General features: G+C 41.6%; 1 protein-coding gene and 1 long non-coding RNA gene across 2 annotated transcripts in view; one reads left to right on the top strand and one right to left on the bottom strand.

Annotated features, from left to right (window-relative positions):
* The window catches only part of LOC142599252 (uncharacterized), a 404,930-nt gene that overhangs the window by 23,759 nt on the left and 366,980 nt on the right, over positions 1 to 14,191 (bottom strand). The gene's annotated exons all lie outside the window — the stretch shown is intronic.
* LOC142599296 (E3 ubiquitin-protein ligase RNF180-like) overlaps positions 8,392 to 14,191 on the top strand; it is a 55,308-nt gene continuing 49,508 nt past the window's right edge. The window contains 6 exon segments of the mRNA XM_075739168.1: positions 8,392 to 8,454; positions 9,348 to 9,441; positions 12,864 to 13,046; positions 13,049 to 13,218; positions 13,705 to 13,759; positions 13,762 to 13,812. Of these exon segments, the coding sequence (XP_075595283.1) occupies positions 8,392 to 8,454; positions 9,348 to 9,441; positions 12,864 to 13,046; positions 13,049 to 13,218; positions 13,705 to 13,759; positions 13,762 to 13,812 (616 nt within the window).

Below are 14,191 nucleotides of genomic sequence, written 5' to 3'. Positions count from 1 at the left end.
TGTGCAACATGAAGGCTGGTATTCATGATACATTTGTCTACTAGCTTGTGTAAAGTATATATTGTTACCTTTCTTTATATAAAAATGTGTTCTATTTTTGACAGTTTTAATACACTCATTTTTTGGTTTAATGTCTCTTAACAGAGAACTCTTTTGTTTCTAAGGTGTGTTTTAAATACTGATACTAATTTCCACTGTGGTAGTTAACTGCGTCAAATATTCCTACATCAGATGCTTTTGTTCTTAATTTTGAAAAAGTGGGGGATAGTATATGCACAAAAATAGTTCAGAAGATTAGCCTGCCCTGAGGGGGATGATGCCCTGCCAGGTTAAAATACCACTTAGCAATTTACATCATTTTCATTAATATAAACAGAAAAATAATTATATGGAATAAAACAATGACAGAGTATTTCCTGCTACTTTATAATGGCAGTTAGTTATCATAAAGAGTTAGAGTCTTTCCAAATATGCCAAGAAGGCTGTGCTTACATCCTATGATGTTGAATCAAAGCAAAAAAGCAAATAGAATGAAGGTGTTGATCTTTTTTTTTAAACGCACTAGAAATGCGACAACATTCTTTTTGGCACTGGTGAAGGGTATAACCAATAGAGGTAGAAATGAAGTTGTTATTTTTTTAAGATCCTGAGATAATTAGCATTATTAATAAACCCCATTTTAATAATCTGTATATATTTAGTTCAGTAGTCAGAAATCAAATGTTTTCAACATGTTTGCAGTAGAACAGGATGTGCCCCTTGCCTGATGTACATTTGTAACATGGAGCATGTTCAGTAGGCTACATATTTTTTTACCATTGGCTATGTCTTTCTCTTGTTAAACTTCTGGAGTCTTAATGCACTTTGTTAGCTGAATATGAGCTTTAGACTACCAGATACATCCATCTCAGGACTCAGCAAGAAGAAAATCTTTTCATCGTCTTTTTCTTTGCCTTTTTCTAATGTTAATTTAGTTTTCTTGGGGATGTAAAGAAGTGAAAGAAAGCCTATCTTTCACGTACTTTAGAAATCATTTATAGTAGAAGACTAAATATTAATATGAAAACCGATAGAAAACCTATTTTTGCATTGGCTTTAGGATCTGCATTTGGGATTTATTTTAAAGGTAAAAAACTCAATTTTCTTTAAGTATATTCTGCCCCTGGTCATGATGTAACTCTCCTACAATATAGAAGTTTTAAAATGGCTTTATAAAATTACTGAAGCAAAAGTGTATGTATGTGGTGAGTTGACCTTGGCTGGACGCCAGGTGCCCACCAAGCCGCTCTATCACTCCTCCTCCTCCTCAGCTGGACAAGGGAGAGAAAATATAATGAAATATAACATGCTCTAGGTGACCCTGCTTTAGCAGGTGAGTTGGACTAGATGACCTCCAGAGGTCCCTTCCAATCCCTACCATTCAGTGAATAAAATAAATCTGTAAATAAGAAAGGCTCATGGGTTGAGATAAGGACAGGGAGATCACTCAGCAATCACCATCAGGGGGAAAGCAGACACAACTCAAGGAAATTAATTTAACTTATTACCAATAAAATCAGAGTAGCATAATGAGAAATAAAAACAAATCTTAAAACACCTTCCCCGCACCCCTCCCTTCTTTCCAGGCTCAACTTTACTCCCAATTTCTCTACCTCCTCCCACCGAGTGGTGCAGGGGGATGGGGAATTGGGGTTGTGGTCAGTTCATCACGCATTGTCTCTGCCACTCCTTCCTACTCACACTCTTCCCCTGCTCCAGCATGGAGTCCCTCCTACGTGAGACAGTCCTCCATGAACTTCTCCAACATGAGTCCTTCCCACGGGCTACAGTTCTTCACGAACTGCTCCAGCATGGGTCATTTCCATGGGGTGCAGACCTTCAGGAGCAGACTGCTCCAGCGTGGGTCCCCCACGGGGTCACAAGTCCTGCCAGAAAACCTGCTCTGGTGTGGGCTCCTCTCTCTATGGGGTCACAGGTCCTGCCAGGAGCCTGCTCCAGCGCAGGCTCTCCATGGGATCACAACCTTCTTCGGGCACATCCATCTGCTCCAGCATGGGGTCCTCCACAGCCTGCAGGTGGATATCTGTTCCACTGTGGACCTCCATGGCCTGCAGGGGGACAGCCTGCTTCACCATGGTCTTCACCACGGGCTGCAGGGGAATCTCTGCTCCGGTGCCTGGAGCACCCCCTCCCCCTCCTTCTTCATTGACCTTGGTGTCTGAAGAGTTGTTTCTCTCACATATTCTCACTCCTCTCCTCCGGCTGCCATTGCACAGCAGTTTTTTCTCCCTTATTAAATATGTTATCACAGAGTCGCTACCACCGCCACTGATTGACTCAGCTTTGGCCAAGAGTGGGTCTGTCTTGGAGATGGCTGGCATTGGCTGTATTGGACATAAGGGAAGCTTCTGGCATCTTCTCATAGAAGCCACTCCTTCAGCCTCCCTGCTACCAAAACTTTGCCATGCAAACCAAACGCATGTAGCAGTAATATTATTCCTTTTGAATAAGTAACAAAATCAAAAGTGTTTCCAAAATCAGCAGTATTTTGACCCAAGAAATACTAAGTCTTAGATACTACCTGAAAATTTAAATATATAAAAATGTAGATATTTCTTTACAAGAATAACTTTAATGAAAATCTTTTCATCTTTAATCCATTTAAATCAATTGTTTGATCTTGCTCTTAAATATTGTATTGCTAGTTCCTTATTAGTGGACTTATTGCATTTGTAAATTCAAAGCCCAGATTATGGACAACATGGAGACTTACAAATTTAGAAGGAACACCTCGGTTGCAGTGTATCATTGTTCTTTCAGAGATCGTACATGTCTGTGGTTGACATACCTGCCTGTTATTGCAAGAAGGCAAAGATTGTCCTGTCCCTTATATATTAGAAATATCTCCTTTCCTATACAAGTTTTGAGGACATGTTGTTATTAAATTAGCTGAATATATTCTTGTCTTTCTCACAATGCAAAGTATATAAATAATTTTTTCAATTTCAATTCTTGTAGCAAATGTTTTTTTACATGCTGTTTTGTTTTGTAGAAGGGGTCATCTTTGTAAACTCCAGCCTAATGCAGATTTCCTAAGCCAGCGTAGCTCTGCTGACACATTCAGTTGGGTCCAGCAGCAGTACAAGTGTTTCCATGTGGTCTGTGACACTGCATCCAACTAGTAAGACCCACCTTTCAAGCGGAGGTGTAAGTTCAATACAAATATGCCTTTAGTATTTCTAGGTCCAAGTGGACTTTGTTGTCACTGCACTGTGCTCTCCTGTATTTCAGGATCTAGGGTTAACATGGATGGAGTTAGCTACCCATAGTACAGGTGTGATCTTGATCTCCTAATGTATATATACTGTTAGAAAGGAGATTAATTGCTTGGTAGGTTTTTTTTACCATTTTTATGATTAGTTTTCTCACAGTGCGCTCTGCTTACAGAGCATGAGGTTCTGGAATATTTTTCATGCTTTATACTTGAGGGGTTTTTATTTTGTGCATGGTTTGAAGGTTTTTTTGAGTGTGTGCGTGTAGAAAATTTGACCTTCTTTCATGGAAAAACTGTAGTGGTATCTTTGTCTGTTACATGAATGCCCCATGGTGGAGCTTTCAATTGCTAGTGGAGATCCACCTTCATTGTGCACAAGAGTGAAAGAGCTCCTTCTGTAATTATGTCGATAAGAGATAAAAAAAACTTAATTTAACGCTACTTTCCGAGACACTGGGAGGCAAAGATTGTACTAAGATGAGAAGAGCAATATTTTTAGTATGTCTGCTTTCCCTGTTGAATTTTAGGCCTTCAATCAAATACATAGCTGAAATAAAAGAGAAAAATCTTAGAACAAATCCTAAAACCAAATGCTGAAGTTACAAATGCAGTATAAACACTTTAAATCAGAATTATATCCAAGTTGAAATACGAGTACTCTCCATAGATAGGAGGAAGATGATAGTATAGACATGGCAAACACATCTATCTGGTGTTATTGGAGAGTTTTTCAAAGCTTCTGTCTTCTGTGTATAGCCTCACTTTCAATTTTCAGCATAATAAAACTTTTATTCCCATGACTTTCATAACATAGGAGTCAGCAATTTTCCATGTTCATAACTTTTAACAACTGATTTTAAGACTTTAACACTCACCAGAATTTCCTTATATTTTAGCCACCTTTATATCTTTACTGACATTCTAAACCATATTAAAAGATTTAATTACACTTGTATCACTTTTGTGCTAAAGGATAGTTAGATAATTGTATTTATTTTAGTATCAGTTAGTGAAATGCTACAGTTCTGAAACTCAGCTAAAAACCAGCACTGTTCTTAAATATGAAATTATTTTAGATTTTATTTTCTCTTCAGTTGGTCGCATCATTGTAGTAAAAACTCAAAAGTTACTAAGAGTCCCTGGTTTCTCAGCTAGTTATTCTAAGTGTTGGAAAATGAATTTAAAACTATTTGTAGCATAGTTGTGCAGTATTCACAGATTGGTAGGGGTTGGAAGGGACCTCTGGAGATCATCTAGTCCAACCCACCTGCCACAGCAGGATCACCTAGAGCAGGTTGCACAGGATTACATCCAGGCAGGTTTTGAATATCTCCAGAGGAGACGACTCCACAACCTCTCTGGGCAGACTGTTCCAGTACTCGGTCAGCCTCAGAGTAAAGAAGTTTTTCCTCATATTCAGATGGAACTTCCTGTGTTACGGTTTGTGCCCATTGCCCCTTGTCCTGTCACTGGGCACCACTGAGAAGAGTCTGGCCCCTTCCTCTAGACATCCACCCTTTAGATATTTATAAGTACTGATAAGACCCCTTCTCAGTCTTCTCGTCTTCAGCTTGTTGTTGACCAGGACTCCCAGGTCCTTCTCCTCAGTGCTACTTCCCAGCAGGTTAACCCCAACCTTTACTGGTGCCTGGGGTTGTCCTTCCCTAGGTGCAGGACCCTACGCTTGCCCTTATTGAATTTCATATGGTTCCTCTTTGACCAACTGTCTAGTTTTTCAAGATCTCACTGAATGGCAGCGCAGCCTTCTGGTGTATCAGCCACGCCTCCCAGTTTAGTGTCATCAGCAAATTTGCTGAGGGTACACTCTGTCCCCTCGTCCAGGCCGTTGATGAATATTTTGAATATTCATACTGACTGATGAGAAGCTCAACATGAGCTGGCAGTGTGCGCTTGCAGCCCAGAAAGCCAACCGTGCCCTGGGCTGCATCAAAATAAGTGTGACCAGCAGGTCGAGGGAGGTGATCCTGCCCCTCTACTCCGATCTGGTGAGACCCCACCTGGAGTACTGCATCCAGCTCTGGGGGCCCCAGTACAGGAGAGACATGGAGCTGTTGGAGCGAGTCCAGGTGAGGGCCACAAAGCTGATCAGAGGGCTGGAGCACCTCTCCTATGAGGACAGGCTGAGAGAGTTCGGATGGTTCAGCCTGGAGAAGAGAAGGCTCCGGGGAGATCTAATTGCGGCCTTCCAGTACCTGAAGGGGGCCTACAGGAAAGCTGGAGAGGGACTGTTTATCAGGGAGTGTAGTGACAGGAGAAAGGGTAATGGGTTTAAGCTGAAGGAGGGTCGATTTAGATTAGATGTTAGAAAGAAATTCTTCACTGTGAGAGTGGTGAGGCACTGGAACAGGTTGCCCAGAGAGGTTGTGGAGGCCCCCTCCCTGGAAGTGTTTAAGGCCAGGTTGGATGAGGCTTTGGGCAACATGGTCTAGTGGAGGGTGTCCCTGCTCGCAGCAGAGGGGGTTGGAACTAGATGATCTCTAAGGTCCCTTCCAACCCAAACCATTCTATGATTCTATGATTCTATGAATAAGAACAGACCAAGCACTGACCCTTGGGTCACACCACTAGATACAGGACTCCAACTAGACTCTGTGCTGCTTATCACAACCCTCTGGGCTCTGCCATTCAGCCAGTTCTCAACCCACCTCCCTGGCCACTCATCCAACCCACACTTCCTAAGCTTGCTAGCAAGGATGTTATGAGAGACGGTGTCAAAAGCCTTACTGAAGTCAATAGACAACATCCACTGCTCTCCCTTCATCCACCCAGCTGGTCATGCCATCATAGAAGGCTATCAGATTGGTCAGGCATGATTTCCCCTTGGTGAATCCATGTTGACCACTCCCAATAACCTTCTTCTCCTCCACACGCTTAGAGATGACCCCCAGAATGAGCTGTTCCATCACCTTTCCAGGGATGGAGGTGAGGCTGACTGGCCTGTAGTTTCCTGGGTCCTCTTTCTTGCCCTTTTTGAAGACCGGAGTGACATTGGCTTTCCTCCAGTCCTCAGGCACCTCTCCTGTTCTCCATGACCTTTCAAAGATGATGGAGAGTGGCCTTGCAATAACATCTGCCAGCTCCCTGAGCACTCGTGGGTGCATCCCATCAGGGCCCATGGCCTTGTGGATGTTGACTTTGCCTAGATGTTCTCCAACCTGATCCTCGTCAACCAATGGAAGGTCTTCCTTTTGCAAGACTTTCTCTCCTACCTCCAGGGTATGGGATTCCTGAGGGCCGGCCTTAGCAGTCAAGACTGAAGCAAAGAAGGCATTCAGTAACTCTGCCTTCTCTGTATCCTCCATCACCAGGGCACCCACCTCATTCAGCAGCGGGCCCACATTTTCCCTAGTCTTCCTTTTGCTGCTGATGTACTTGAAGAAGCCCTTCTTGTTGTCCTTGACATCCCTTGCCAGATTTAATTCCAAGTTGGCCTTAGCTTTCCTCGTTGCACCCTTACATTCTCTGACTACATTCCTATATTCCTCCCAAGTAGCCAGTCCCTTTTTCCACATTCTGTAAACTTCCTTCTTCCCTTTGAGTTGTTCCAGGAGCTCCTTGCTCATCCATGCAGGTCCCCTGCCTCCTTTGCTTGTCTTTCTGTTCTTTGAGATGCCCCGATCTTGAGCTCAGAGGAAGTGGTGCTTGAATATTGACCAGCTCTCTTGGGCCCCCTTGCCTTCTAGAGCCCTAACCCATGGGATTTTCCCAAGCAGGTCTTTGAAGAGGCCACAGTTAGCTCTCCTGAAGTCTGGGGTTGTAGTCCTACTTACTGCCCTGCTCCTTCCATGCAGGATCCTGAACTCCACCATCTCATGGTCACTGCAGCCAAGGCTGCCCCCATCCTTCACATCCCCAACCAATCCTTCTTTGTTTGGTAGTACAAGGTCCAGCAGCACCCCTCTCCTCGTGGCCTCCTCCACCACCTGTGTCAACAAGTTGTCATCAATGCTCTGCAGGAACCTCCTGGACTGTGCGTGCCTGGCCGTGTTGCCTTTCCAGCAAATATCAGGGTGGTTGAGGTCCCCTATGAGGACCAGGGCCTGTGATCATGAGGCTACCTCCAGCTGTCTGTAGAAGGCCGCATCGACTTCCTCTTCCTGATCAGGTGGCCTGTAGTAAACACCCACAACAGTGTCACCCATATTAGCCTGCCCCTTCATTCTTACCCATAAGCTCTCGACTCATTCTTCATCCACCCCTAGGCAGAGCTCAATACATTCCAGTTGCTCTCTCACATAAAGAGCAACTCCACCACCTCACCTTGCTGGCCTGTCTCTCCTAAAAAGTACGTAGCCATCCATGACGGCATTCCAGTCACGTGAGCTATCCCACCATGTCTCTGTAATTGCAATGAGATCATGGCCCTGCGACCGCACACAGACCTCTAGTTCTTCATGTTTATTCCCAATGCTGTGTGCATTGGTGTACAGGCATTTTAGAGAGGTAATTGAGCATGGAGGTTTCCCTGGAGGGGTGCAAGAAGGTCCACCATAGCCACAAACACCCTTGAGGCAGTTGGCTTTCTGGTTCTCATCTTGGGAGGCAGTTACAGGAGATTTGTTGCTGCTTTGGTTGGCCTGGCTTATTCCCCAGTTGTATGCAATGGCATAGGCTTTGCCATTTTTCGACCCCACCCCCTGAATCCTTGAGTTTAAAGCCATCTTCACCAAGTTGGCCAGCCTGCTGCCAAAGATTCCCTTGCCTCTTCTACATGGGTGGATCCCATCCCTCTCTAAGAGGTTATAGTCAAAGAATGTCCCATTGTCATAAAAGCCAAAGCCCTCGTGATGGCACCAGTTATGTAGCCAGGAGTTGATATACATTATATGTCTATGTCTGGCTGCCCCCTTCCCTCCCACTGGTAGAATGGAGGAAAAGATAACTTGGGCACCAATGTTTTTCACTTGCAACCCCAGGGCTTTATAGTCTTCATTCTACCCAGGTTCTGTCTTGCAGTGCCATTCATGCCCACATGAAAGAGTAGCAGTGGATAGTAGTCTGTGCTCTTGACAAGTTGTGGCACCCTCTCCGTGACATCTCGGATCTTGGTTCCCGGAAGGCAGCATACCTCTCATACCTCCCTGTCAGGTTGGCAGATGGGTGCCTTGGTGCCCCTTAACAGAGTCACCCACTATGAGCACTTGTCATTTCTTTTTACGGTATCCACTGTGTGCCGCTGGTACAATTTCTCCTTGCACATCTTGCTCGTGGGTGTCTACAGCTGTTAGGGCTTCATATCTGGTTTTGGTTGTGAAGCTGGATGGTGAAGACTGAAGTGGAGCCCTACATTTGTGGATCACCAGGATCCAAGGTGCCTCATTCTCTGTGGTGCCCACTACAGGAACTTGGTTATGAAACCACCTATTTATCTCTGTCTTGGCTCCCCTAATACTACACAGCCTTTTGACTGTTTCCTGCAACTCAGCCACCTGATGTAGCAGATCATCAACCTGTGCACATCGTGTGCAAGTACTTACCTTTTCACCAGGAGAAGGATCTGGGCGCTCACTGCAACCAACTGCCTGTAGTGAAGTCTCCTTCCTTACCACTTCCATCTGGGTGGATGTGTCAGTCATCTCAGGGGATATGCTCTCTGTAGGAACACTGGCTATAGCTCTGAGGTGAGTGTCCACCATTTTGGTGGAGACCTAGAGCGCTTCCCTGGGCTGTGGGCCTACAAGCAGATTACAGGGTGCAAACTGCCACACGAACTGCCACACCACCCCCTGACTGACTTGCCGTGCCATGTTCGCAGTGCTCCAGGTTGCTAGCGCTCCCTAGGGCCATTTAAATCTCCCGCAGTTGCTCCTGGCAATGCCCAAGCCACATCAGCCTCACGCAGGCCACATCAGCCTTGCTCACGAGAGCTGTCGGTCCCTGGCGAGTCTCTCTACTCTTCCTCGGGTTTCCCTGGCTCTGGGAAACCCCTGTCTGCCTTATTTGACCACAGTCTTCATATAAATTAGAACTTAAATTTGTCCTGTCTTTACTGGAAAACAAAAAAAGCTTACATGAATGTTGAATATCAGTACAATATTTCTTTTTTTAACAGACATCACAACCTTCAACTGCTGCTCAAGAGTCTTGCAACGTATGGCATGTGAACTTAGAAGCCATTCCAGAGTGGGTGAAATGCATCATTAAAAAGGGAACAAATTTCAAGGGCACTTTTCTGACAATGTCCATATATATCAGAGACACCTTCTAATTTAGGTATTTTTTTCTCAGTAACTTCTATCATTACCATTTGCAGAAGCTTTTTTTCCTCTTAAATGTTTTTTTATGTATGCACAAAACCTAGAAGTGATAAATTCTGTTCCTGACCATTTATAGATGGTATTATTTACATTTGTCCAAATAACTGTCATGGGGACCTCTGTATATTTTGTCAGTGCTTAAAATTATATTAATTATCTAGGCTTTGGGTTTGGGTTTGTCTTGATCATCGTATCTTGAAGTACCAACACATATGTTGACAGTAATTCTAAGGAGAATGTTTCTCATAAAACTGGACTGAGGGTTTATTACAGATCAGTTGTTGGAATATGATGTGTCTTTTACATTTCATGTGCTGTTTTGTCATATGAAGTTGCCTTCCTGCAAATTCAAAGGTCTGATGACAAGCCGGTCACTGCTTTTGAGTTTTAACTGCCCATTTGAAATTGCAAACCATCTCATAACTTTCCTGTTGTAATGATTGCTTCAGTTGAGTATTTTCTTTAAGTTATTTTAGGTCTAGAAATTAATGTTATTGCATAGATATAAGCAGAAACAGTGGTTTTCTTTTGCCCTGCAGTTTTTCTCTGATTAGTCTGTGATTTTGAGAGGCAAATTCTATCTGGATTCCTTTCTGCTTAGACTTCAGTGTCTAAGTTTTACTATATTGCAAGTAACAACTTCTGATCTAAGCAAATCCACTCTAAAAATGATACAGAAAAAATTGTGCTGACTGTAAAACTAAGCATTCAAATATTAAGAAAATTTGTTTCCCCTTCCTTCATTGTTTTACTCCATATTTTCTTTTGTTAAGCAGTAATTAAGCTCTTCTTAAAATTAATGATCTCTTACACTTCAATAGTGCATGACAGAATAATGTGTCTGTTTCAGAAACATTAATCTTGGGGGGTATGTGGAAATTAGAGGTGATGAGGTATTTTCCCACTTTGCAGAATTGCCTGATCTTGAATGCCTGACCATAAGGACGCAATTTTTAATAGTACTTTGTGTGTTATATTATTTCAGTATAATTGGAATTAATATTGATACAAACATTATTCTTTTCACCTTTAGCTGTAAATGGCCAGCCTTCTGCATTTGAAAGCCTAGAGGGTCAAGTTGGAGACCTGGGAAATAAAAAACCCCATAGATTGCTCAGAAAAGGTTTAACATATTTGCTCAAGATTGCAGAGGAGCAATGGTCCTCTGGTGGCAGAGAATGCAATTCTCTATGAACACCTTCAGCATCTTAGCGTTCATTTTGTCCTTTAATATCTTGGGAACTCTTGCCTCATTCACTTCTAACTTCTCTGTAAGATCCTGTGGGTTTATATATAAATGTGTGGGGTTTTAAAACAACTCTGACATATTCCCAGATCCTCCTGGACTCCTGAATCAAAGGCTAAATCATTTTACATAAGCACAAAGTCTATTTGCAGGCTGTAACAACCCATTGCTTCCCAGACAGTTCTATTTTGCCATCTGTCCCTTTTCTTTAACCAATCTCATTGGGTTTCATGCACATATTAGTGTATAGATAATCTTCAATAATTATAAATAGCTAGCTAGTGCTGTTAGTGACCTTTATTGATCTGCATTTTCTTTTCCCCATCACTTATTTTAGCTTTTTTGGCTAACCCTTCCCAGTTTTTCCTCTTTATGCAGGCCATCATTAAGTCTGTGTACCCTCAGCTCCTTTTCAGATCTCGCTGATATTACCCCTACCACCTCCTCCACTCGTAGGCTGTTACTTCTTTTACTGAGTAAATGTTTCCACAGTCCATTGCCAAGCTCATGCTAAATCACTCCCAGACTCCCTTGTACTGCACCTCATCTCCCAGTCTCTGTGCACATAGGACATAGAAATGTCCTTTTTCTTCCCTGCCGCCTCTTGCTTTCCCATTTTTGCCAGGCTCCTAGTCTTCTTCCCTAACCTTAATGGATCATTCCTCCTCTCCATTTGGAGATCGAGGTTACTATTCCATAGTGCCTGAGTGCCAGCAAGACTCACTAAAGACACTAGAAAGTGCTTTTCCTGAATTTAGAGCCTATCCCATGGCATCTGGGAAATGGAGTGTGGGAGGCACAGTAAATCTGAACCAGCTTAATTCTTATTTAGGAATGGCATATGCACAAGTTGATCAGCCTTATAAACTGAGAAAGACTCTGCATGTTCAAGGAATTTTCAGAGATTTGAAAGCCTTTGAGCATATGTAAACTACGATTCTCATAGGTGCAATAAAAGACACATCTTTGATACTTTGTGAAATTTTGAGGTTTTAGCCCACAACACAGGAGTGTCTCAAAGAAGTGTTTCCAGAACTTTTTCTAGCATTGCATGTGAAAAATAACCTTTTTTCCCATGCAAGTTTTTTCTGAAACTGCAAAACTGGTTTTACTGAAACTTTCTGAAGCTTACACTCAGACAAGCATTAGTCATGGAACCATCTTCCCAAACTACCTTGCAAAGACATTACCAAGTGAAAGTAATGCTTTAACTAGAAATGTTGGACAATATCTGTATTCATGGATCAACCCCACTTTAGGCACACTAGTGAGTAATGTGTGACTGGAGTTGGTAATGTTGTTTCTCATCTGGGTTTTGATCCTACAAACACTTGCATAACTTTAATCCTCAGAAATGTTTCTGCTGAACAGATGAATATATTTACTGAAAATACTAAAAGTTCTGCAAATATGTAGGAGTTTATAGATCTTTGATATGTATTTTCTTTTGAAAAAGTGACTTTAGGATTGATAGAATTACAAATAATGAAAATAACTGTCTCCTTATAGATGGAGTATTAAGGATATGTTATGGTATTGGCACACAGGTTATGTTGTAATACTGCATACACCAAAATACAAGTACCATTTCAAGCTTTTGTGGGTAAGCAAAGTAAAAAGCTATATTCTCTTTGTGAGAAATCTCCTTCCACTGTACTTAGTATGCAAGAAATGTACTCAGCACTCAGAAAACTCAGCTGAGAAATTGTGCTTGCCAATTCCAGATTAACATGGTAAATTGATTTCACTGCATTAAAGGATCTAATGTTTTCATTAGTATTGCAGCATTATTCTATCTATGGACACATTTAAAAAATATTTTAAAGCCCCTACATTTTGAAATGTGTGTTCGTTCTAGATTTAGTTATCACTGCAGCAAGCAGAGTTTTGACCGGAACATTATTTATGGTGGATTTTCTTTTTGCTGGGCAGTCTCTTGTCTTGTGCTTGAAAAACAAAAAATAAACCCTTTTATTAAAGGAGAAAAGTAACTCTAGTAATGATTTCTTAATAATATATTTGCAATGAATGTGTTGGGTGTTTTTTTTTTTCTTTTTTTGTCAATAGGCACAGCAGACAATTGGAAAACTGCACTGTCCATTCCGTGAAGCCTGCTTAGGGGTCTTTAACTTTGTTTGCAACACAAAATGTTCCTGTGCACAGTTAGTAAATATACATTTCTGCAAAAGTCGGACTGACTATCAGCCAGCTTTCTCTGTCAAATTGGCAAAATCAGGAAAACACCTCTCTGCAAAATTCAGTCTGGTTTTAGCGAGGATACTCACCATGAAGTGGTAACTGCAACTTTGGAAATAAAAAAACAATGGCTTTCATACATGGCCAGAAATAATAATGGTACTGGAAGACTAACAGAAGCACTTTGTCTAGAAGTAAGAGCTCCCAGATTTGAGATGAAAAGTAAAAAATTCCCTTAGAGGCATTAAATCAAAAAAGAAATATTTCTGTTTCCTCTCCTATGAATGATGCATGCACTGTAAAACCTTTTCACATAAGATCACATAGTTTGAATTTAAATATCAGAGAGAGACTTGCTTTGTCACCTGCATTATGTGAAACTTCCAGTATGGGAATGATTTACCATGGCCAAAATGAAAATCCACCTGTTTACACACAAAGTGGCTTGTGATTAGAGTCCAGTAGGAAAGATGGTAATGCTTTTCAGGGCCAATATAGTTCCAATGCTGACAAACTACAAAAAAGATTTTGAGTTACTTCCTTTACCACATTAGTACATAGAGAAACAGAAAGTGAATGTGATTTTGAAGTTACTGGACAATCTTCTGGGAGTGCCACTGCTGGATGGGTCACCTTCTGTGATGAACCTTTCTTCATCTACAAGTGCTGTAGAAGAGGAACAATATATCACACCTGTTGGTCTTGTGCAGCCTACTAGTATTTCCTTCAACCAAAAGCTGAATAAGAGAGAAAGAAACAAGTTGAAAAGCTAAGGAGAAAACAAAGAAGGCAAGAATAGTGGCTACAGAAACAAGTAGGTGTTTAAAATTAAATATATATTTTTTTGGTAAATTTTGGCTTGCTTTTATAAATCATTCTGACTTTTTTTTTTAATGCTGTCTCTTAATATTGGTTTAACGTGGTTGTCTAGTGTCAGGTATCCTGCAAGAAAAGATTTATGACCTCTTCCTACATGTAGTTTTTATAATTCAACTCAATCATTTTTTTCTGTGTAAACTCAAATCTTGGTGGGTATATATAACTAGTTTCTGTTGGCCTTCTTATTGTTTTGTGATGTAATAACAAATTTGATGTGGGAAGAAATACAGTAAAATTTAATCAATGTGATTAAAGGAAATTTAAACATACAAATCTTATAAATGAGAAACACTAGCATTTCAGGATTTACTAACTTTT

Source organism: Balearica regulorum, chromosome W (assembly GCF_011004875.1).
Source record: "Balearica regulorum gibbericeps isolate bBalReg1 chromosome W, bBalReg1.pri, whole genome shotgun sequence".
In the NCBI taxonomy this organism is placed as follows: Eukaryota; Metazoa; Chordata; class Aves; order Gruiformes; family Gruidae; genus Balearica; species Balearica regulorum.
The sequence above is the reverse complement of the archived record's forward strand: the minus strand, read 5'-3'. Positions and strand labels throughout refer to the sequence as shown.